Source organism: Orbicella faveolata, unplaced genomic scaffold (genome assembly GCF_042242905.1).
Source record: "Orbicella faveolata isolate gen_17 unplaced genomic scaffold, um_ofav_v1 contig_14, whole genome shotgun sequence".
Classification (NCBI taxonomy): Eukaryota; Metazoa; Cnidaria; class Anthozoa; order Scleractinia; family Merulinidae; genus Orbicella; species Orbicella faveolata.
Window position 1 is genome coordinate 9,362,912 of NW_028301541.1, and position 24,064 is coordinate 9,386,975.

The 24,064-nt window shown below is 38.6% G+C and overlaps 1 protein-coding gene and 2 pseudogenes across 1 annotated transcript; all 3 read right to left on the reverse strand.

The window, feature by feature from the left end:
- Positions 1–1,569: 1,569 nt before the first annotated feature.
- On the reverse strand, positions 1,570–4,024 carry LOC149113842 (retinol dehydrogenase 11 pseudogene; annotated as a pseudogene).
- A 1,929-nt stretch (positions 4,025–5,953) lies between these two features.
- On the reverse strand, positions 5,954–8,370 carry LOC110049048 (retinol dehydrogenase 13 pseudogene; annotated as a pseudogene).
- A 3,672-nt stretch (positions 8,371–12,042) lies between these two features.
- LOC110049083 (neo-calmodulin-like) lies at positions 12,043–22,634 on the reverse strand. Its single transcript, XM_089286495.1, has 5 exons — positions 22,490–22,634; positions 19,955–19,982; positions 19,117–19,260; positions 13,356–13,598; positions 12,043–12,619 (listed from the first exon to the last, which is right to left on the reverse strand). The coding sequence occupies exons 1-5, from the start codon at positions 22,490–22,492 to the stop codon at positions 12,582–12,584; spliced, it is 456 nt and encodes a 151-aa protein (XP_089142621.1). The 5' UTR covers positions 22,493–22,634; the 3' UTR covers positions 12,043–12,581.
- Between the last annotated feature and the right edge of the window lie 1,430 nt (positions 22,635–24,064).

Genomic DNA, 24,064 nt, shown 5'->3' on the forward strand with positions numbered 1-24,064 from the left:
TCTGGAAAAAAGCACTATACAAAAGGGCAAGTATAATGACCTTGGGGCAGAGCCTCCTTGTGTAAAACTTAGTTAGGCTCGTTCTCCCTTCCCCTGGGCATAGTTACATGGAGGAAACTTATATAACTGTAAATAAAAACATCCCCTTCACTTTGGGTTCAAATTCAAAAACAAAATTGAACTTTTTTGGTACAAGATGCAACAGGGGATTTCATGGCAGAGTATCATTTTCAGCCAAGCTTTTTCAAGTAGCCCTTTCTGGGAGGGATGCTGAAAACTATTTGAAATTATTCTTATAATATTTGCAGAAATACTTTCCTCTCTTTTCCCATTTACTAGCCAGCTAAAATCAAATTGTTCATGTTTGCATTATCTTTTATTTATTTATTCAACTTTGCCTGACTAATTAAATTCCTTATATACATAAAATTTTTATGATAAGGCAGGGACACCACTACAGCCTAGCCAGTTACAGTGGATCTGTGTCCCACTAAAGTAAAATTGTGCAAAATATTCTTTACATTCTCAAGCTGATTGTCTTAAAAAATTATGAATGTCGAAACCATGTGACATACTTTCTGCATAATTGCAATACAGCCTTTTCATAATGCAACACTTGAATGTTAACTGAAGAATCACCATAACCAAATTACCTTGACCCAAAATGCACTGCTGACTCACTAATATTATACAGATTATGACCAACAACTCTGACTGGGTGTTAATTTGGGACTGGTGATTATGGTGAACTTTCATTTAATGGCTTTCTTGTGCAACAGACTGTAGAAGTCAATTGACTTTACATGTACAGGTTAATGTAAAAATAATTTTTTTCCAATGCCACTCAAAATTAATTAATATATTCCATTTTCAAATTTATAAAGCAGTCTGAATAAACAGCCTGTAATTTGATTTTTGTTTACTTGCCTAGTTACACTGCACATGTACTACTTGAGCTTTCAAAAAGGCTTTCAAAAAGTCATTTGAAAAATTATCAACTATAAACTAATTATAGATCAAATAAATACATGCAGGCAATGTATCCATGACTTCTTCATAGTTTCCTTTGATTCCATTTTTAGGCTCGGTTTCTGCCAATCTCTTGCGTCAGGCCTACTAGCGTGGGCTCCTTTCCAGAACAGCAGCTGGTAATTGAGCCTATTCTGCGTTCAGTGGTGTCTTTTAGGGGTCAAATAAAGCTCAAAACATGCCCAGATTGGTCTCTTAGGGATTTAATTCAAATTTTTCGATGCGCATCCTTAACTGGAGTTTCCCCCCCTCCCACATGCAAACATTTCCTTTGGTAACTATTAAAGTTTGGAGAGGAACACCTCATGGAGTAGCCTGATACTCAAACAGTCCTAAAGGTTGCTCGTGGCCATGGGGTCTCTCTAACTGGCTTCCAGTGACCTTGACCATCTGAGAATCTAGTCATGGTGTGGAATTTACTGAGTGCATTCCTTTTGGATGATCCAGATGGGCATCAATGATCCTGCAACCTCACCTGGAACATGGTGCATCAAAGGAACTTATGAATCCTTGCTAAGATATAAGAAAGATACAAAAAAGTTGATGTCTCTTCAATTTTATTTGATAAAACCAATGAAAAGAGAGCAAGTTACTGTATCATACATGCTATTTCACTATGGTGAATAAATAACAGTTGTTGTACTATTTATTTACAGGTAAGTCTCAGTCTGACATTCAAATTCCCTCCATACATAACTACAGTTACAACACTTTTATATACTAATTGCTACTATGCTATCTAATACTATTATTATATACACTATGTTATGTTATTTAAGCTCGGATGCAGTAATTCAATGGTATGCTCTGCTATTTGTATATCTATACTCAATGTTATGCTATTTTATGTATGAATTATCTTCAACACTGAACTTAACCTGTCAAAATCAAACATATCATTTTGTTCTTTGACCTATCACTGTTACATAAAACATGGGACACACTGTTTCATCATTTTTCAAAATGCCAAAATGAGAGTCAAAAGTAGTATTGACACAAAGCAGAGTACCTTTGTTGAACTATTTGGAAACTGAACATAACTAAAGCTCTGTGCAATTAAACTGAGAATATATCAAAACCCAAATATATAACACCCAAAACATTAACAAGTGAGTCTAAGATGGTTTTATTAGTTCACTTAAGCATGCAAATTATTAAAGGTTACTTGTGACCAGACCCCAGGGGGAGGGTGGTTACTCCTTACTGGACTGTACAGGTAGCCCCTGCCCCTGGAAGTACATGAAAAGGAAGAGATTGTGAAACTTAAGTACTTAACAACTGATTCATCTATAATAAGCATTTTTAGGAGTTGCATAATCCAAAATTAATTAGAAAAGGGGTGCAGTGTGCCACTATAATATTTCTCTGATGAATGAATTCATAAGGGTTACTTTCTCTGACATACAAAAGGGTCACTTTCCAATAGCGGATCCAGACCTTGAGCTAAGGGAGGACCCGGTATCTAGACTTTGTGCTAAGGGGGGCCTGTTATCACTTTTTTTTTTTGCTTGCCCCACCAGCTTTTCTTCCTTCGCGATTTTTTCTACCCAAAATAAGGGGAGCTAGGTTCCCCATCCCCCTTCCCTAGATCCGACACTGCTTTCTCTTCCCTAAGGGGTGACCAATTACTATGTATGTGAAAAAAGGAAAGATAGCTAGAAAAAATAAATAATAACAATTATTATTTTTACTATTTGGCCTCAAGTTCTACTTTTTTCTAATGATGGAAACATTAGCGACTGAGTATTGGATGAGTTGAATTTAATATTTCCACATAAAATGACAACTTACTTCTAAGATACCCACTCGCAGTTCTTCCACTCTAGTCCAACCTACTTCTACAGGTAGCTAGCTAAGATCCCACACTTTTCCAACGAAGGAAAACTAGTCTAGCGACTATTAGAAAGAAAGAACTTCTTTCCGTACAAAATGGAAACTTCTACGGTACCGTCCAAGTTTTGTGAGGAGATGGTCTTATTATTCTCACTGACCACTTTCATTTCTCTAATCCAACCAGCTTCAAGCTAAGATCCCACAACTTCCTGGCTGCATCATCATCCTGGGCGCCTTTGGAGGGCTCTTTAATGGCACAATCTGCCAGATATTTGCCACTAACACCTTCCATCTCTTCTGAGACTGCACAGTAAATAGACGTCTGTGCTCCTTGCTCGGCGCTCTTGTACGTGTACCAGCGGACTGGGACCATTAGGATCTGAAGGTAAGAGAAGTGGCGCTCCAAATCGGTCTTGACTGCCCCTGGGTGAAGTGAATTGGCCGTCACGTGGCAACCCTCAAGGCGTTTGCTCAGCTCTCGAGTGAAGAGCACATTAGCGAGCTTACTGTGGAAATAAGCTTCATAAGGGCTGTAATCCTTCTCAAAGTTGATGTCATCGAAGTGTATCTTGCCAGTTCCCAGGGAGTGGCCTATGGAGGAGACGTTAACGATGCGACTCGGCGCCGATTTTTTAATCGGATCGAGGAGCAGCATCGTTAGCAGAAAATGGCCAAGGTGGTTGGTTCCAAACTGCATTTCAAATCCATCCTTGGTCTTCTGATACGGGCACATCATCACTCCAGCGTTGTTGATCAGGATATCAAGTCGAGACTCGCTTTTCAAGATGCTGTCAGCGAACGTGCGGACTGAATCTAAAGAGGCCAGGTCTAACTTCTCGAGGAAGACGTTTGTGCTTCCACTTCGCTCTTGTATCTCCTTTAGTGCTGCTTTGCCTTTCTCCAGGTTGCGACAGCCAACTATTACTTTCGCCCCCCGCTTCGCCAAATCCACTGCAGTTTCTTTGCCGATGCCGGTATTGCCGCCTGTGATGACAGCTGTTTTGCCTTCAAGGCGTTTGGTGCTGTGGCATTTAGGTCCTTGGAAGTATCTTTTCCCTGCATAAAGTACTGCAATTGCTGCTGCACCTACTGCTAGTGGAACCGCCATGTTGATCGATTGTTTGGGTGGGTCAGGCGGCATTCTAAAAATGTAAACAACCAAAGGCTCTTTGGGGACGCAGTCCAAAAAACATCACGCAAACATAATAGCAAGGAACTGACATGGGTAGGGGTGGGGGATATGGCTTCCCTAATGTTTTTTGCCTTCCCTCAAAATATTTTTCCCCAGTTCCTGTTATGGTAGTCATATAGTATCTTTTATTTATTTGGATTAAAAAGAATTTTAATTTGTGGCAATACCCAACGCAGGCAGTCTATCTAAGTGACATTAATTTGCTTGGAGATTGTGTTACTATTTCAGGAAATGTAAGGTAATCAGCATGGAAATTGCTGTAATCAGTGCTACGTGTCGAAAAGATTTTCAGTCTCTTCAATAGCAGTGAAATTAAAATTTAGATTTTTGCATCAAAGCTAGTGAAAAGATGGAAAACCCACAAATGTGACAATGGTACAGATTCAACTGATGGAAACTTACACTAACTCTTTGTACTTACACTGTAACAGCAAGTCCCTTTTGTACATATAAAAATGACCTCCCTTTACCTTTGTGAAGTTTTACAAGCCAATTACAGTAAAAATAAATTCTCTGGTAAAAATCAAAGCCCTGCCTCCTAACCCCTCCCCCAACCCTTCTAAGTAATATAAGCCACTGGCTTATAGTTAATTATGTTCACATTACTTTTTCTGGTAATATGTTTTAACATGTTTTCTATTTGATGTCATTCAGGGACAATGGAGCTGGGGCAGGGGGGGGTTGGGCTGGCTCTAGCCCCCCCCCCCCCCAATTTCAAGCAAAAAATACATAAAAATAATGATAATTTTACAAATATCTCCAGACCCTGTACAAGTTAGCACCTCTGGCACTCACTTGTAACCCCCCCCCCCCCCCTTGTCCCAATTCAAAATAGGCTGCACCATCCCTGTCATTTGGGTTTGTTCAAGGACATGTGATGTTCACTTAACAATCATCACTAAGAGGAAAGTTGTATAGGCACTGAGTATTCCTTTCTGTTTGTTTGTTTTCTTTTCCCATGTAGTATTCTTGATGGCCTGCAAAAACAGCTGTCCTTCTTTGCTCCCTATCCGGAGTGGTGTTTTGCGAAACTCCACTTGGGGCGGGTGCAAAGGACAGCTGCTTTCTCAGGCTACATTCTTGAATGTGGGTAAAGTATTTGACATAAAATGTCCCTTCCAATATTATTATAAACCCAAGTATCTCTTTTAAATTCCAAAATCCCATCCAATAGTGGACACCCCTATCCTACAAAAAATTGTTGTCAGCCTATGGGCTATAACAAAAATATATTTTAGGGTACTATAATGATTCGATTTAGCACCCTCCTTCCAATAACCTCCCACTTTTGAATAAGCGCCCCTCTTCAAATTGGTTTTTTTAATAAGCGTTCCTATTCCAATAAGCACCCCATTCTAATAAACGCCCCTATTCTAGTATTATAATATTACAGCACTGACAGTATGTATCAATGGAGGTTCATCTTCCTTAATTGCTCACATACATAATGCCATATTACAAAACCAGTGGTCTTCATATGAGTATCTCAACTATGTCCGGACGTTGAAGATGCTTCACCAGAAAACTTTTACTGAAAATGGCACTGTCAAAGCTACTGGCATCAAAATAGATTAAAATTCCCTCATGTTAACTGAACATCCACAGTGTATTTGTTACTGTTACAGTCTCAGTTATTGTTCCTTTTTTAACAAACACTGTATTAAAATTTTGCTTTGAACATTCGGTTGTGTCTCAAAAGAGAAATAAGTGCTCCGTCTCAAATAAGTACCCTGTCTCGAATAAGTGCCCTCCCTTGAGGTACTAAAGTAAATAAATTGAATCATGGCAGTATTTCTAGCAGAGAGGAAAACAAGACATTTCTTCAATCTACAAGTTTAAAAGTTTGCTAAGAGTAAAATGTAAGAAACAAGGAAGCCAAATATCCATTACAACATCAGCAATAGTCCCCTTTAATTTTATTTTATAAAATTAGTGAAGACTATTATTTATATATTATTTGGACAAGCTTCAAACTGCACAGTATACTAATCACATTAATTAGCTACTACTACAGAAAACTGGATCACTGATGTCACAGTGTATCATGCAAAGCAGAGTATTTTGAATGAACTTTGGGGTGTTGATGAAACACTGTCATGAGTGCTTGATAAGTCTTCTCAATCAAAACTAAAACTATGGTGTGCAGAATGGTGAATAAAATCTTTGTTATAAGCTAAGCAAATTAATTACTTAGATTAGATATTCTAACTACTGTAAGTTACAAGTATTTTCTTTGATGGTAGTAAAGTGGGGTTTGTGATTCTATATCATGCGGAAATTTTTACTGTGAAACTAATAGACGCAGTTCAGATGTCGTACTTCTGCCATGCCGAGCTAAATTCCGGAATTAAGTTTGACAAAAGCATGGCAGAATTGTGGCGTCTGAATTTAAACTTTTGAATTAAGTTTGGCAAGCAATTAGTTCGACAAGCTCTGCTGTGCTACATGACTCTGGCACTGCAGCGATTCAAATGGCGTGCTTCTGATGCGCCAGACAAAATTCATAAATTATGTTAATGTGTTTTGCTGACAAAAATTGTTGAGGCATCAGTAAATCCTGAATTTGGTTCGACTCTGGCACGACATCTGAATCAGAGTTGTTTTCCTGCTGTGCTACAGTTGAACCAAGTTGTAATTAAGTTTGGCACGGCAGAAGCACAACGTCTGAACTGGGCCTTAGAATGCCGAAACACTAAAAATATTTATGGAATTTTATTGTGTAGCATGGGAAGAGCCAATTAGGTGTGAAAAAACTAAACCACAAACGGCACTAGTGATAAGTTGGGGGTTTTGAGACTTGCTCACATGTCCTGAACTTTATTGTGATTGGTCAATACTACACAACTGACCTGGCAGAATCACATCGATGTGTTGACACGTTTTTGATTTGCACAATATTCATGTATCACATATACTTTCAACTTCTTCTGACAATGGTTTCAATCATTCACTTATCAATCAGTCAATCAAGTACGTCTTTTAGTTGCTTTTCACACGTCACACATAGTATTCATTCTCATCACGTGTCACACATAAACCCTTTGCAGCCCTCTTCTTTGCTTTAACTTGATGAACTATTAATGAGTTTGAGAATGTATGATAAGTACGTTACTTCTACTTAGCCACTATACATGTACGTAATTAGAAAATGAAGGTTATTTTCAAGATAATCTTGGCATAATTCCCATCGGCCAAAATTGACTTTAAAAATTATCCTTCTTGCTGACCTGTTTAAAGAGTACGAGACAGACTTCTTTTCACTTAAAAGGAAAATCTAGATTAATGTACCAAAGGTCTGTGTGAGATGGGCTGCATGTGTCAAACAGTGTCACTTCTGTAATCCAACCAACTTCAAGCTGAGATCCCACAACTTCTTAGCTGCATCATCATCCTGGGCACCTTTGCATGGCTCTTTAAAGGCACAATCTGCCAGATATTTGCCGCTTACACCTTCCATCTCTTCTGCGACTGCGCAGTAAATAGTTGTCTGGGCTCCCTGTTCTGCATCCTTGAATAAATACCAGCGGAATGGAGCCACCAGAGTACTCGACAAAATGGAGTGACGCTGCAAATCTGTACTGACCGCACCCGGATGAAGTGAATTGGCCGTCACATGGCTACCCTCAAGGCGTTTGCTCAGCTCTCGTGTGAAGAGCACATTTGCTAGCTTGCTGTTGAAATAGGCTGGCCAAGCGCTGTAATTCTTCTCCCAGTGGATGTCATCGAAGTTTATCTTCCCAGAGCCCATTGCATGAGCTGACGATGATACGTTGATAATGCGACTCGGCTCCGATTTTTTAATCAAATCAAGGAGCAGCATCGTTAGCAGAAAATGGCCAAGGTGGTTGGTTCCAAACTGCATTTCAAATCCATCCTCGGTCTTCTGATAATCGCAAGCCATCACACCAGCGTTGTTGATCAGGATGTCAAGACGAGGTTCACTGTTCAGGATGTTGTCAGCGAACTTGCGGACTGAATCTAAAGAGGCCAGGTCTATCTTCAAAAGAAAGACGTCTGTGCTTCCACTTCGCCCTTGTATCTCCTTCAGTGCTGCTGTACCTTTCTCCACATTGCGACAGCCGATAATCACTCTCGCCCCTCGCTTAGCTAAATCTACTGCAGTTTCTTTACCGATGCCGGTATTTCCGCCAGTGATAACAACTGTTTTGCCTTTCAGGCCTTTGGTGCTGGTGCATCGAGGTCCTTGGAAGAACCTTCTGCCAGCAAAAAGTACGGCAACTGCCGCTGCACCGATCGCAATTGGAACCGCCATCTTGTTTGTTTTAGAAAAGTGACTCAGCAGGGTCAGCAAGGAGACGCTCTGAAGGACACTCGAGGAGTACTAGGAACCATTCTCATCCCCAGAGCCCTGTTGGCGTGAGAAAAGAACATGATTTAATTGGTCGTTTTCTTCCCAAAAAATATCAACTGGTTGATTTTTCTTAGTGTTTGATTCCAGCGCCTGCGAACCTTTACTTTTGTTTTGTGTTTCATTATATAGTATAAAAATAATTATCTCTTTTTTTTTTAATCGTCTATTTACGGCAATTATAGACTGTGCTACTTGCGGCTTGCGGTTTCACTCGCACGCCCACGACCGCTTTATACTTCTGCTGCGTTCTTCTCCACGGATTTTCGAGCAAAAGGAAGAGTGCTCGCAGTCTACGGCAATTAGCGAAGACAAAAAGTGTGTCTGAGCATGTTATCATTTTATATTCATGATATATAATTGTTACCAACCTCCTCTCTTCTCCTCAGTTCTCAGCGCAGTCGACTGGCTGATTGCACAATCTGGGAGATTTCGTGACCACCCAAATAATGGTTGCCATGAAGACTACTTTCTTCACACAAGAAAGTGACTTGTCACGTAAGGTTGAGTCACGCATTGCGCTGAATTTGTTATCGTGAGTATATTAACGGAGGCAATGAAGAAATGTCAGTTTTTTACCGGGGTTTTTTCATTAATGGTGATTTTTCTCTGTTTTCCCAACATACAAAAGTCATGTCATCAAAACAAGAACTGGCTTTACTTTGTTCATGGCTGGCGCCTCTAAAATTTTCACTAACCAAATAGCATGCAACAGGCGCAGGCGGAGGGAACTGTACTGTCATGACGTCATATGTTTTAACAGAAAGGCATTGAAGTCGGGCCACGTTTCTCACTAGAGACCGTATTGAATATTCACGAAAAAATATTTCAAAATACGAGAAATCATAACAGATTGAAATATATCAAAGATATGGAACTTTTTAATTTGTAGCTCTAAGCTTGAATTTGACGCCAAACCGCCAAGTGTCGCTAGGTAGGATAATAGTTGTGTTATTCTCAACGCAATACCTAGTTCCTCGTTAAATCTCGAGTTAATTATTAGGAAAGGCCAAAACAACGGATGAACGTACTTCAGCATTGTCTGTATGTTTGTTAGCCATGAAGATAAAAATAATTTTATCAAGTGGTTTTTGTAAGGCAGTACTGTACGGGTCCGCAAATGATCCCAGGACCGCAAATGATCCCGGACCGCAAATGATCCCCAAATTGAACCGCAAATGATCCCGGACCGGAAATGATCCCCATATTGGACCGCAAATGATCCCGATCAAAAAAATAAGGAATGGCATGGATTTATATCAGAGGAAGGTGAGAACATGTACAAAAATTATGAGCTAACAAACATGTTTTATTATTTTCCAAAAAAATATTCCACAGTTGCTATTTTGTTCTTCGAACGGTACAGATCGTTTTCATTGTCACGCAATAAAAAAAAAAAATAAATCGAAAACCAACCAGTGGAAAAAGCTAAGAACTCGTGATGTGCGCTATAGAAGATAACTAAATAAGACACTTCTCCAAGTTTTAGGCCTGTGCATTTCCCCAAACTTCAGAAATTCGTAAATGTTTCCCAGAAATTTAAGGAGCCCAGTAAGAAAACGCCAAGTTGGTATACATCCGTGGTACACCAATATGGCGGCCGGAATATAGTGTAAACATCTGGAACTTACTTTAGCTTTCTAGGCGACTGATTATCAGTACTAACCAGACAAGCATTTACATAAGCACTTTCCCTAATGCTTTAACTTCTAAAAAGGCTCAAAATCAAGAGATAAGTATATATTTTTCAACAAACTCGATCGTAACCTTGTGTCACGCAACCTCCATAACCCTGAAATTCAAAATGCTCTTGTTTTCAAACGAAGCACGCTAATTGTAAACAGATATAAATATACCGCCTCTTATGCCTGGTGAGGATAAAAACACGTCACGTGAAGACGATTTATTGAATTAGAAGTCTTAGAAAAACACATACTTGTAAAGACTGTAAACATTCTTGTAATCCCGGTGGCGATAGTATCAAACATCTATCAAACAGCTATGCTTGGTCATGATGCTGAACTTCATAACTATAGCTTGGAATTTTGGCTTCTTAGAATACTCAAGTAGTCATTTCCGAGGAATTAAAGCCAAATACGACCAAGGAAAAATTAGAAAATAAATTTGTTCAAATTTTCAGTGCTACACCCTAGGTGTTTTACAGAGTGATGAAGCGTTGTAGGCTTGTGCGTCTACTCAGGTGACAGCGTCTTCTAGTTGCTTCATGGTTAGATTTTAGTTTAAAACTTTAGATGAGTGGCGTTAATGGCTGATAAAATGTGATTTAACTACAACACCGAAATATCAATGTTTAACAAAGGAGGATATGTAGCGTATGTTGCACTGATCATAATTTTACTGAGAATTGCAAAGAAATGCAAGCCAAGTCGTGTTTTGATGATTGAGTGGTGATATTCATAACATCGTAGTTAGCGACAAAATTTAGTCGAAAGTATGAAAAAAAAAGCAAGTTGTCAGCCATTATAATTATAAGATGGCTTTAATAAAAACAGTGGTATTCACGTACGCCAGTTGCCTATCCACATCATCCCACCATCCCTGCCATTCCTAATTTTTTAGTCGGGATCATTTGCGGTCCCTATCGGGTATCATTTCCGGTCCGGGATCATTTGCGATCCGATTTGGGGATCATTTGCGGTCCGGGATCATTTGCGGTCCTGGGATCATTTGCGGACCCGTACAGTACGGCTTTGACTGCGTTGGCTCTTTCAATTCTAGTTGTTTATGACCAAAATGGCCAAAATAGCTCCAAGGGTATGGTTTTTGCACTCTATAATAATAATAATAATAATAATGATAATGATAATGATAATGATAAGGATAATGATAATGATAATGATAATGATAATAATAAGATAAGATTTGTATAGGTTTGTAATTGGGTGTATTATTAAGAAGACGCTACCTCAATTTCATCATCATCGATGAGACCATCAACAAACGCCGTTCGTAAATTAAATTTAGGGCAGAATTGAAAGCCGCAACGGTCATAAATAGGGTGCCGAATTTTTGGTCAGGCTACAAATAGGGTAGGGAAAATCGCAGTTTTTTGTCATAAATAGGGTAAGGTTTTTGAGAAGCGGGCCGCAAACCCCCTTCCAATTTTTCTGGGAGTACCTCTCCCGTCAGGGGCAAATCGAGATCAGAAATTATTTTACGCGTTCATTCAAGTGGATTTTTTTAGAGAGTTTCTGAAACAGCTGACCTTTTTCTGCCACCGTGTTGAAAACGTGTCACTGAAAGATTGAAATGGCCAGTGGAGATTTCTTACACGTAATAAGATATCGATGAAAGGAAATTAAACATATTTTGTTATTCATCTAGATGGTGCTAATAATGACATTTGTTGGAACAACCACCCACTTATACCTAACCTTGGCAAGATTGATTGACAGTTTAATTATTATAAATCCTAAAATCAAATACAGTGATCTCCGTGAACGTGATCTAAAGTGGAACTACGTGCTTTTATTTAATCAGCAAAAAAGCCTTAAAGCTGTTTCTTCTGTTACAAAGCACGGAATAACCTGATGCCATTAAATTAGACTGACCTGATAAAACACCGCTACTCGTTTATTTAACAATAGATAAAGCACACTGACTTTAAATGCTCCATGTTTATTGAAAAGAAGATTTTTTTTCGTTTTCGCTTTTACAGTATTTAAGGACAGGACAAAAACTTAATAAATGGAAACCTCAGTGACGTTTCCGATCTGCTAGTGATGTATTCGTAGTGTTTTATCTCTCTAAAGAGCTTTGAAGCATTTTACCTTTTGTCTTTTGAAGAACTTTCTGTCGTTCAAATCGATACAGCATTGAGTTGAATTTTCACCCGAAAATTTACGAAGTAACTTTACAGTTATTTGAATCTGAACTGAGATGATTAATTTAAATGTTTGAGCTATTTCCTGTCATGCATAGACATCCTTTGGTAGAGCGTTTTCAGTTCTACGCGCAAGAACATCTTTTCTTTATTTTAGCGTTTTTGTCGTCGGCTTCGTTTACAGTTGGCTGTCTACACGTGGGCGCCCTGTTCTAGTTGCCATGTCGACGCATGCTCCATCGAGAGAGCTTAATGTATGGTTTCTTACGAAGTGGTGACTTCCTTCCTCGTCCTTGCAAGTTCTACGTGTTTGGTTATTTCTCACCATGCGGCTCGAGAAGGGCAAGGAATTCTGTGGAAATAAAATGAAACAACAGTCAGTCATCGTCAGTCAACTCGGTTCCGCAGTCACTATGTTAAGGATCGATCAATCACAAGTATGTTTGGCGCCAACCGTATTTTGGTGCAACCGTCCATCCATAGAGGGTCTACACGGGGATACTATCATCTCAGTTATCAGATGAATGTTAGGCAGTTTCTCAGCTATAAAGGAAACTTGCTATACATTTCTTAGCTAACAGTAAATTTTGCAAATCTCAGTCGGCGAGTCGGTCGCTTAGTCGGTCGGTGCTCATAATCAGTCAGTAACGATGTGATGCATTTAGTCATCAAGTCAGTATGGTTAGTCAGTAATTCAGTCTGAGTCTCACAGTTACTGGGTCAGTCCGTCCGTCCGACAGTCAGTCCGTCAGTCGGTCAGTCAGTCGGTCAGTCAGTGGGTCAGTCAGTCGGTCTGTCAGTCGGTCTGTCAGTCGGTCAGTCAGTCGGTCTGTCAGTCGGTCAGTCAGTCGGTCAGTCAGTCAGTCAGTTAGTCAGTTATGTCAGGTAGGTAGGTGGTTAGTCATTCAGACAGTCAAGTAGGTGGACGGTCACTCCGTCCGTCCGTCCGTTCGTCAGTCAGTCGGTCAGTCAGTCAGTCTGTCTGGCAGTCAGTTAGTTAGTCGGTCGGTCGGTCAGTCGGTTGGTCAGTCGGTCAGTCAGTTAATCAGTCAGTAATCAGCAAGCCAGCTAGCTTAAGCCACACTAACCTTGGTATGTAACTTTCTTATCTTCATCCAACTTGGCACTCACTATCATTTCATGCAGCTCGTCCCGCGGAATTCTCTTGTCCATATTTAACAGAATGTAGCGTAACTCCGCTGACTCAATGTACCCTTTGTTGTCGGCGTCGAACACTCGAAAAGCAAGCATCATGTCGGCTTCTCGTTCGTCTGGCTTTTTCTGATCCTCCATTAGTTTGACAAACTCTGGGAAGTCGATCACGCCGTTACCTTCGTGATAAGAACAAACGAACATTATCAGTATCTGATCAGCTAATATTTGAGCGCTAGCTTGAAACACTGTCACGGTCTTCTTTACGTCCAAAACTAAAACTCTTATTTCCCTAATAATTGTATAAGATTCTTGGGAAATTTAGTTTGGAGAAAGGTTTCAATGTAAACGAAGCCGCGTTTTGAACTTTCAAGTACTGGTAGAGACAATACATGGTTGAGACGTTTTTTGGTTGATTCGTTGATTTGTATTTTTTTTTTCTCTTGCTTATTTTCTGTCGTCGTGTTAAACTTTGCCGGAAAAGTCTACCTTTTTGTGGCGATGTCACTGTAGGAAACTCTTGGCTAATGCTACTTAGAAAAACCAACACGGCATCGATTTGTTTCAGTAAGTAGTAGATTATTGTTTTCAATGGTAATAAAAGTTTCTTAACCAACTCAAAATGCTTCGTCGTCAGAGTTTTTTCTATCTACTTTTGCTGAGTTAAGGTTTTGAGTTTCATTGAGTTGTTTTTTGTGTCGTTGCCTTTCTTCTCTGGCACTCAGTGATGTTCAGTTTTGTTCAGTTCTGTTCAATACCGCAGTAAATTCATGTTTTCAAAGCTGAAAGTTACTTACGATCTGTCTCTTTGCTTCGCTTTCTCACCATTTCAAACTGCTTGGCCCCCAGAGCTTACTTTTCTTTTTACTTTTCTTGAATTGATATTTTGACTCAAACTTTGGTAGTTTTAAACCTTTATAAGGGTTATTCCCCGAGAGCGTGACGTCACTAATGGATAAACCATACGGCCCCTACAATCCGCTGACGTCATTCCAAAACTGGCTAGCTTTCAGTTACAGGTGTCACGTTTTCAACAGAAATCAAGAAACAATGCTTTGAAGCGTATAACGATGTCTTTTAACTGCTAAACGCTACTAGAAAGGCCATAATTTCAAAACCTATTAGTCTATTGTACTTTGTGTGCTAAAGTTATATTTTTCATTTGGTCAAGTTTTGTCCGTTTAATAGCACATAGAACAATAAACTATTCAAGATTTTGCTCCATTCTACCGTTAAAACCAAAGCAAAATGAATGTCAAAAAATTATTTCTCGAAAACATATCCATTCAGGTTTTAATATTATCGTTCTACTAGTCTGTTATTTTGAATATTTACTTCAGCGCATTGTAATAACTATATAAGGGGAAAAATTTCTGGGATCCACCGACGTTATGTTTCTTGGAATAGATAATTCTCGGGTAAAAAAAATTAAACTAAAAATATAATTGCTTTTCAAGGAAAAAGTTACCCCACGCAGTCGATTCTTAGTTCTTAATCGCTCTCAAAATTCCCTCATTTTAAACAAAACGCATTTTTATTCTGAGAGTATGGGCGTTTTAAGGACGTTAAATTATCAGCGATTAAGCTAAAATCCAACATTTCAATGAAAACAAAAATATATCTAGTTTCGTTTATTTGTCGTTATAGCCGGCTCACTGACTATCGCCTATGCAAGTTTTAATTTTCTTCGCGCAAGGAGTAAAACCAGACTATCTGCAATAATTTTCGCTTAATAATTTGCGCTTTATCGCAATCTCTCTTCGTTTGCTTAGTAGAAAATAAAATAACTCTTCGACCGTTGATGTACTCCGGCTTAATTTATTAATTACTCTCAATGACTATACATAATAGTTCACTCAAGCGCAATTTCGCGGATTTAAAGCTGCAAGCGTATAGCGAAGAAAGGTATAACTTAAACAAAACGAAAATATATCGGCACTAAACGATTGAGTGGCAGAAAAAATTTTCGGCAGTCAATGATAAGTATAGTATGGTGCCTTTTTGTTACTTGATTTTCTTCTTAAACGTTTCACCTTGCATAAAGCACAGGCAATTGTAATATTTTTCCTTGAATTAAAACTGGAAACGTGATCAAAAAGATTTATGCCTGGGGGATCGACGATGAAATATAAATTTCAAGTACACTGCGGATATCGCGTTAAATACTTCCAACTGGCTATGATATCTGAACATTATTTACTGAGATTTTAGTTTTTCTGAATCTCAAGACAAAGAGATATCTGACGGCTAGATTATATCGGCGTTTAAAGTATTAATATATAATTTCACATCGCGTGCTTCCGAGAATATAATCAAAGCACGCCTGTCAACATTTAAACGCTTAAAGCGATAACAAATTTTCCTTCAATATTACATTTTTAAGTCAGTGACAATTAATAAGAGTTGTAACTTGCCGTACACGCAAATTGCAGTTTTTTTTTTCTCTTTAATTTGGATAATTTTCATAAGTATCGATACAGATCAGGTACTAGACATAATTAATTTTCCCAATCGATTTTCTTTATTTGCGGATTGTGACATTTAGTTTCCTTTTTAGCATGTGAATTGATTGAAACTTTAAATTATTCTAAATTAAAATCCTCTGACGTGTCTCTCGTGGGCTGACTCCTCCGATAGCATGTTATCGGCGTGTTTTGACCTAACATATTGTTGTTCTCACGCGAAAAATAAACTGATAATTTAGAAATAGCCATAACGAAAAGTAAAAACGACAGTCAACTCCGGGGGTTTGGGGGTACCGCTTTATATGGGCTATATTGGTATACGTTCGGCCCTAAAGGGCATGGTTTTTGAGCGATTTTGATGTTAATAAGTACAGACTGTAACCATTTTGGTCTTAAATAGGGAATGCTTTTCACTCTGGTTGGATATTTGTTTACAAGGAACTAATTTGTCCGAATCAACATTGGCAAATTTGTAGACCTTCGCAAATGCTTAGGCAAGTGCAAGCCATGTGTGTTCAGCTGCAGTCATTAAGCCGTTTTTTAATTTTAGAGTTCTGAAATGGGGTATCGACTTTTGGCTCAGGCCGGAAATAGGGTATGGAAAACCACAGTCTGAAATAGGGTTCAGGTTTCAAGGTTTGGGCCGCACAACCCCGCTAAAAACTTTGGGGAGGACCCCACCCCCTCCCGTTCATTACTCAATATCTTTCTCAGTCAATTATCAAACGAAAGTTTTCACTCTTCCAACCCACGCTGTGATATTTTTTTTTAACTAGAAGTAGAAGATTTATATTAAGATAGATAAGTCAGATATAATTTTATCTATTTGAATTGATACGCTGAGTTTAAAGACACTGCACGTCGAAGTTTGGAATGCGCGAAATCAAAGCACAAACAGAATTTTAAAATCACGTCTGGGAGCAATTTTCATTCTCAGACGTGATGTAGTCGACGTGTAAATAACATGTGCTATCGGTGTGTTTTAATAATGTTGTTTACATGAAAAATAAACACAGTTTGATGCATAATCGTTAAAAATAGTAAACTCAGTATACGTATTAATTGTATTGCAACATAAACCCCACATTCGCACTTTTCTAGCGTGGAGCCCACGTAGTTCAACTTCTTTTTCCAACACGTTCTGTCATGTGTTGAAAACACCGCTATTTGAAAACAATCATTCTATTACGCTCGCTACCAAAGCCATTATCAATATCGGCATACTATGTTTTGGGTGACTTTATTTTGACACTTAAAATAATGTATGCTAAGTTAGATATTGATCACCATTAGACCAATTTCGACATATTAAAATTCAGCTTAAAACAATAAACTTCAGCACGAGGCTCTGGGGAATAAACCCCACAAACTCTGTATTCATTCCCCAGAACCTCGCACTGAGGTCTATTGTTTTAGGCTGAATATTTCTAATATATCGAAATTGGTCTACTACGTTTGTAAAGGTCATTCATACACCAAAGCCTGTCTCGCGAAACAATACGTCGGTATGTTGAATCTCCGGCCTTTTTAAACTAGGAAGATCTGCTGCTAGCGCCGAACACGACATTTGAGAGTAGCCATTAGATACTTTCCTTAGTCAGTGAATAAAAGTAAGAAGACTAAGTGTCAGGACTTCTTTGTTGCGACTGGCGGAAAAACAGGACGGCTGCATAGCAATTAGTTTCATAAAAGGAGTCCGCCTAACCCTAGCTATAAACGTATACCTAATTAAACAGTTTGAGAACAATATGTATCATAAATGCCGGCAATGGTTGCCGTTAACGGTCGATGTCAAATACAGCACAGCAGTAAATTGTTGAGACCATCTATAACCGTCGTTGGCATTACAACTGTCTACTAATGGCGGACATCGTATGATTTTTGGTCGGCTCAATTTCTGTTTAAAATGGGCTTGACAGGCCCGCATGGCTGGTATCAGTTTAGCCTCTTTCATAGTTTGGCTTTTATCAGCATGTCTTTGAGCGACCGTTCCCTTTTGTATGAGAAAAGGGGGCGGGCCTTTGTAAATTTCGGTAAGCAATGGACGTTGCTGTGTTAAATGCAAGTTTTCATAAGGATTTGCCCCGATGGTTAAGCTAATGTAAAATTTGTTTCTTCTCGTTTTGTTTTTGCTTTGTTGGAGGGCTTAAATTCCTGCCATCAAAATTCACATCTGAGAGGGTCATTTCTAAAAGATTCAGTGAGTAGCCCATCTCAAACAGGCGTGATTTGAATTTTTCAATTTCCTCTTCAAATGTTGGTTTAGAAGATTTTGTTCTGAGAAGTATTAGGGCCCTTCGTTTGTACCCTCTGCCGATCGGCGGCAGGGGGTACAAAGTGTAAATTGAAACGTGGGTCTGTCGCACATTAAGAACTGAGCTATTTTTTAATCTTTTGCCTTAATGTCAGTATTTAGGAACGTTGTTTTCGTTTCAGAAAATTTCGTGTCGCGTACACGCAGAAGCTTGCGGGCGGCAATGGCGATTTGTATATAATAACGTTACTTGATTGAGGTTCACGCTGATTCAGGGAGAAGGAAGGAAACATCCTGAATACACGAGCTCATGCTGTCTCCGTCTATCACACTGAAACACCTTGATTTTAAATCAGAAAACCGCGTGAACCACCATTGCACAAAATATCTTCTAACATTGTCGCGTTGGCTTTTGTCCTTTGTGGGACAACGTGTCTCGAAAAAGTTGTACATACAGTTGGAGTATTGGGTTTCCCATCCATACCCGGAGAGAGGGGGGAAGGGAGGGAATACTCCCAGAAACATTGGGTGGTGATGTGCGGCCAGCTTCCCAAAACCCTTACCCTATTTCAGACTAAAATCTGCGATTTTCCCTGCCGTATTTCAGACTGGGCCAAAAATTCGATACCCTATTTCAGACCTGCTTTATAATCAGTTTCCTAGTTACGTTCAATGTTCAAGTCAATGTTTGTATACTTTTATTAGGTAGGACAAAGTTCGAGTGACCAAAACTCAAATGAAAACTGTAAATGAACAAATGTCACTGGCCGCAGGGGTCGCGTGGGCCCATCAACCCCATTTTACGCACAAACCGTACCCCATTTCAGACGAAAATCGCCAGAACAAAAATGGCCAAAATCTATACCCTATGTCGACTAAAACGGCTAAAAACCACACCCTTTAGATCCACACCCACCTTTATAGCCCATAAAAGGGACTACGCCCTCCCCGGAATCCATACCAGAAATACATACTTACCATCGTAATCAACTGAGTTGATCATGACCTGCAGCTCGTGATCTGTAGGATTAAAGCCTAGTGACCTCATAACGGAGCCCAGTTCCCTTGTTGTTATAATGCCATTACTGTCGCGATCGAACAAACAGAAAGCGTCTTTATATTCTACGAAAGAATAAAATAATTTAGAGTGACTATGGAGTGGTATGAGCTCCGTTGAAACATCGATCAACCACTTAATACTGACTTTCGACATCACTCTACACTGTAAAGCCAAAAGATCTGTTGGAGCCCTAAGGTGACAATTTCGGCCAAACAGCTTTGAATTATTTAAGCTCCTTCTGGAACTTATTTCAGCCTGTGGTTCCATATTAACCCATGACAGTTAGACCACTTTGGCCTTAATTTAGGTAGGTACTGTATTTTACTCACCGAATAGGCCCAGAGCCTAAAAAAAAATCGTTAAAATTAACAGTGTAGACAAGACTCATCTTTAAATTGTCTTGTCCAAATTTGCAAAGGCAAACGCACCCCGGGCCAGGATGTTCAAAGCCCGATTAAGCTAACCCAACTATGATTTTAGTTTTGTAACTTTCCCGTGAGGTTTTCCGCTCATAATGGTTGCCCTTCAGTTTTGAGCTTGAGTAATCTCAAACTACACCAAACAAAAGCAGTGAAATTAACATTTTTATACAAGATAAATTAATACTTCAGTTAACTTTTAATCCTGCGTTGGCGTTAGCCAGCTTTCGAACAACCCGACTTCATATTCAATCTGGCGCCGTTTGATATAAAATCCAGCTCGCCTTGACCATCACAATCGCCATTTCGTTGCCTAGGCAAGTGGAATTACATTTACCTTGTATTTGTTCGTCCGAGAGTTGCTCCTATAAAAAGACAACGACACAACTCAGGTTAACAATTTTGTAACGTAATTTAACTAGTTGAATTTGTGTTCATGGGCTTCAGACTAAGCTAATCCTGTCAAAAAATATGCCATCAGATCTAATTCAAGAGCGGTTTTCTTCCGATGGTCGTGGATACATGGATGTTACAATATGACCATCGCCAAAATTGTAGAGAACGTCTAATTATCATAGCACCAGCTTTCCCTGTGATGTTTTGTCACCTATGACGTAATACAGCGTTATGAAATCCGCCATATTGGATCCGACATTAGAATATAATTTTTTTCTGAGAAGTCAGAAAGTAACTTAAAACGATGAAAAATTAATTCAAAATGATAATGGTAGAAAAAGTGCTAATTCTGCAAAGTTGGCCTGAGAAAATGGAAACTGTGTTTAAAACGAAGAATTCTTCGAAAAATGACAAAAGTGTGGCTTATTAGGCTGCATGCCTAGATGTAGTTGCTATGGCAGTGTCTGGTAACGTTGAGAAATTTAGTTTGAGATGAATAACAAGCTTCAGCAACACAGGAAAAGTGTCAAAATTGCAAATAACCTCGAGATGGGAAAGGAAATTCAACATCATACTGACGTTTTCATATTCAGCGGCAGAAGTAATTAACTTATTAACCCTTAACTTCTTTTTCTAATCTGAAACAAAAATTAATATTTTCAATACGAACATTTTTTTTAATGAAAGGGGAAAATAGTTGTGGAAATACGATTTAGGTTGCTATAACCGACTTCGCTAATCTGAAACAAAAATAAATATTTTTAATAAAAGGGAAAGTAATTTCGATGACAAAAAAGAAATCACTTTTTAAAAAATTCCAGATCCATATAGCCACTGTTCTCACGGGAGTGAATTACGATTCAGCTCGACTCTGGTACGGACACTTAATTTCGTGTGCCTTCGTTTGCTAAAAATTGACGAAAAATGATATAGTTACGTTTTTTTCAAGCTAGCAACTCAACTCTGGATGTATTAATTTAGCTTGGAAGGCGAGATCGTAATTGTGCGGTATAGCTTCTTGGACCAACAAGTAATATATATGATAATTTCCAAAAACCTTTTATGCGATAGCGGATTTAGGAAAGGTAAGTGACATTTCTATGAAAAAAAAAATCATCTTGCCGGTAATTACACTTTTAGCTTTGCATATTAAACAGCGAATGCTAGAAAATGGATTCAGCATTTTCAAAACCCATTACTTGTTAAAAGTTTCAGCTAAGTGGAAAATTCGAAATATATCTCAAAACGCTCTTCCATCACTGTATCATGAATGTCTCCTGATATACTAAATTGGAGAATTTGTTGTCAAACGTAGAAATAATTTATCAAGTTAAAACAAAGAAAATCATGACCGTTGCGGTGATTGGATATCTGATCTTAATTAGCATAGCTTTTTACGATCTTATTTCTCTATTTTCTCCTTAGTTTTAGTTTCGATTGAGAGCATGTGTTTAACCAAAGATACAAACATCTCGATGTTAGTCATAATATACTCCGGTACGCGTCATATTTTCAACCCTCTTTTCGGTGTTTGGAAATGTGGTCGAGCACCATCTTTCGTGTTCGATGATATATTAAGTGAAACATCACTGGTATGAATGTCTTTACTCTGAAAACCATCTGATTGTCCAGCCAGGGAAAAAATTTCGTGATAATAACTGCAATAATAGCCAGAGAGTCACGTGCGTGATTCCACTGTGCAATTTTTGCAAATGATCTCATTTTAATTCTTGTTAACGTGACCAGCTGCTCGTAAAATTGATGAGAACAAACCTTTCCTTAATCTGCGTTCGATGTTATGAATATGAAGTCTTGAACAAACGAAAAGCTATCAATTACTGAGAAATGATTAAAGTTGAAGCCATTTTCTCAATAACTTAAGTGAAATTTCAAATTCGTAATTGGTTATGTTTCAAGATCCGTTTAATTCGACAGGAAAACAACACGCTAGGCATAAATTAAAATATAAAAGTGTATGAACTGAATATATTAATCAAAATATATATCCAAAAGATACATCCATATTTCTTTTATAATTCCAGTTATTATTTACGGTCATAGGTTAGAAATACGAATCTAAACCTAAATATGATTTATGAGCAATAATTTCTAGTTTACTTGACGGTTAACGGAGATAAGGCGGTCGTGAACGATACGGGCCTAAGTTTTGACTACTTACGTTCTCGTATTTTACTAAAAAGCAAGTAACTGTTTACTTTCTTAAAAAGAGATGAGCAAAAGATGAAATATTTTAACCCACAGTTTATTATACTTTCATCTTGATTAGCAATGATTTTGAGTGGAAAGAGGTAAAATGTAATAACTAGTCGTGTCTCACTGCGGATCACTTTAGCACCGCCTGCTCGTTTACCTTTTGTTTTAGAATTAGAATCAAGCCAAATCGAGTTGATTTCAGACTACACGGAATGTATTTTTTACACATTATGAAGATTAAAAAACAACCCAATGTACTTACCATTTGGTCGATATATGCACAAATCGATAACAAAACGGCAATGATATTGCAGTAAACGAAGTATTCAGTTACAAGGTACTCATCGACTGTAGTCTTTTTCCAAATGCATATACATGATATATTCCTATCGAAGGGCCCTGCGATAAGTATTTATTTACCATGTGTGATATGTACCATATGGACCATTATTTGCATAATCAACATTGAATACATTGTTGTTTAATAACAGTTTGACGTATTCACGTCTAAATCCTGGAAATGTGACCTGTTTTATGAGTTAAAAGCGTTTTTGCACCTAATTTAGAGTTCTCCACCAGTCAGTAACATGGCGGATCCAGACCTTGAGCTAAGGGAGAGGGGGGGAGGGGGCGTTGTTTTGCTTGCCCTGCCGGCTTTTCTTCCTTCTGTGATTTCTTTTTGTTTTTACCCAAAATAATGGGGGCCCTCCCCTAGATCCGCCTCTGAGTAATTCCTCATTTATCGTTTTAAGCAAACGCCCAGTTCCCTCTATCCGCACCTGCAGGGAATCATGGTAGTTGTATTTATGAAAATAAATATCCAGTCCTAAAAGTTGTTAAAAATGAAATAAGTTGTTAAAATAAGTTGTTAAAATGAAAGAACTAATTGTCTCTTTAGAAAAAGGCTTTTCTTCTAGGGAAAATTGTCACAACTATAGGAAAGCGAGAAGATTGCGAATGGAGGAGATGCGATTTGCAACTCCACAACTCGCAAAATACTCGCTACCGAGATATAGTAATGGAAAGTTTAAGCTGTAACCAGCTGAAACTAGAAATTCAAGAATTAAGGTTAAACCCTCATAAAATAAGATTCCCTCAGTATAGCTTCCTCTCTGTAGTTTGAACAAGCAATGTGTAATGTGTAGAAACTCTGAATTGTTTCCAACGATTATCTGACTTGTTTTCAATGATTATCTAACTTGTATTCAACGATTATGTGAGTTGTTTCCAACGATTATATGACTTGTTTTCAACGACTATCTGACTTGTTTTCAACGATTATCTGACTTGTATTCAATGATTATGTGACTTGTTTCCAACGATTATGTGACTTGTTTTCAACGATTGTCTGACTTGTTTTCAACGATTATCTGACTTGTATTCAATGATTATCTGACTTGTTTCCAACGATTATGTAACTTGTTTTCAACGATTATCTGACTTGTTTTCAACGATTATCTGACTTGTTTTCGACGATTATTGCATTCCCTCTTGACGGATCATAACAAACTCGGCACTACGCGCCTCGTTGTAGTTATTTACTGGTATACCTAATGGGCAGCAAACGCTGCCCATTTCGTTTGTGAAATACGTAAAATGCGCAAATTAGCCAATAGAATCAAATGAATGATAGCCTGTTAGCAGGCTCACGTTTGGGGCACCAGACTCCTCCCGCCAAAACGCGCGCGCTTGACTCGCGTATTCGCTCTTCACCGCTGGCGCGCGTGTGCGACTCGAAGGTTTGCTTTGCGTGAACGGTTCAGGAAACTGCCCTTTTGTGCCGGATAAGATAAGAAAATTCTTTAGAAATACGCAAGATCTTGTGTAGTGCCCAGCA

What these genes read in the sequence shown, in the direction of transcription:
- LOC110049083 (XM_089286495.1), bottom strand. An exon ending in CAACTCAGTTGATTACGATG is followed by an intron (nt 13,599 to 19,116) that starts GTAAGTATGTAT and finishes CTTATCACGAAG; the next exon opens with GTAACGGCGTGATCGACTTC. An exon ending in TAAGAAAGTTACATACCAAG is followed by an intron (nt 12,620 to 13,355) that starts GTTAGTGTGGCT and finishes TTATTTCCACAG; the next exon opens with AATTCCTTGCCCTTCTCGAG.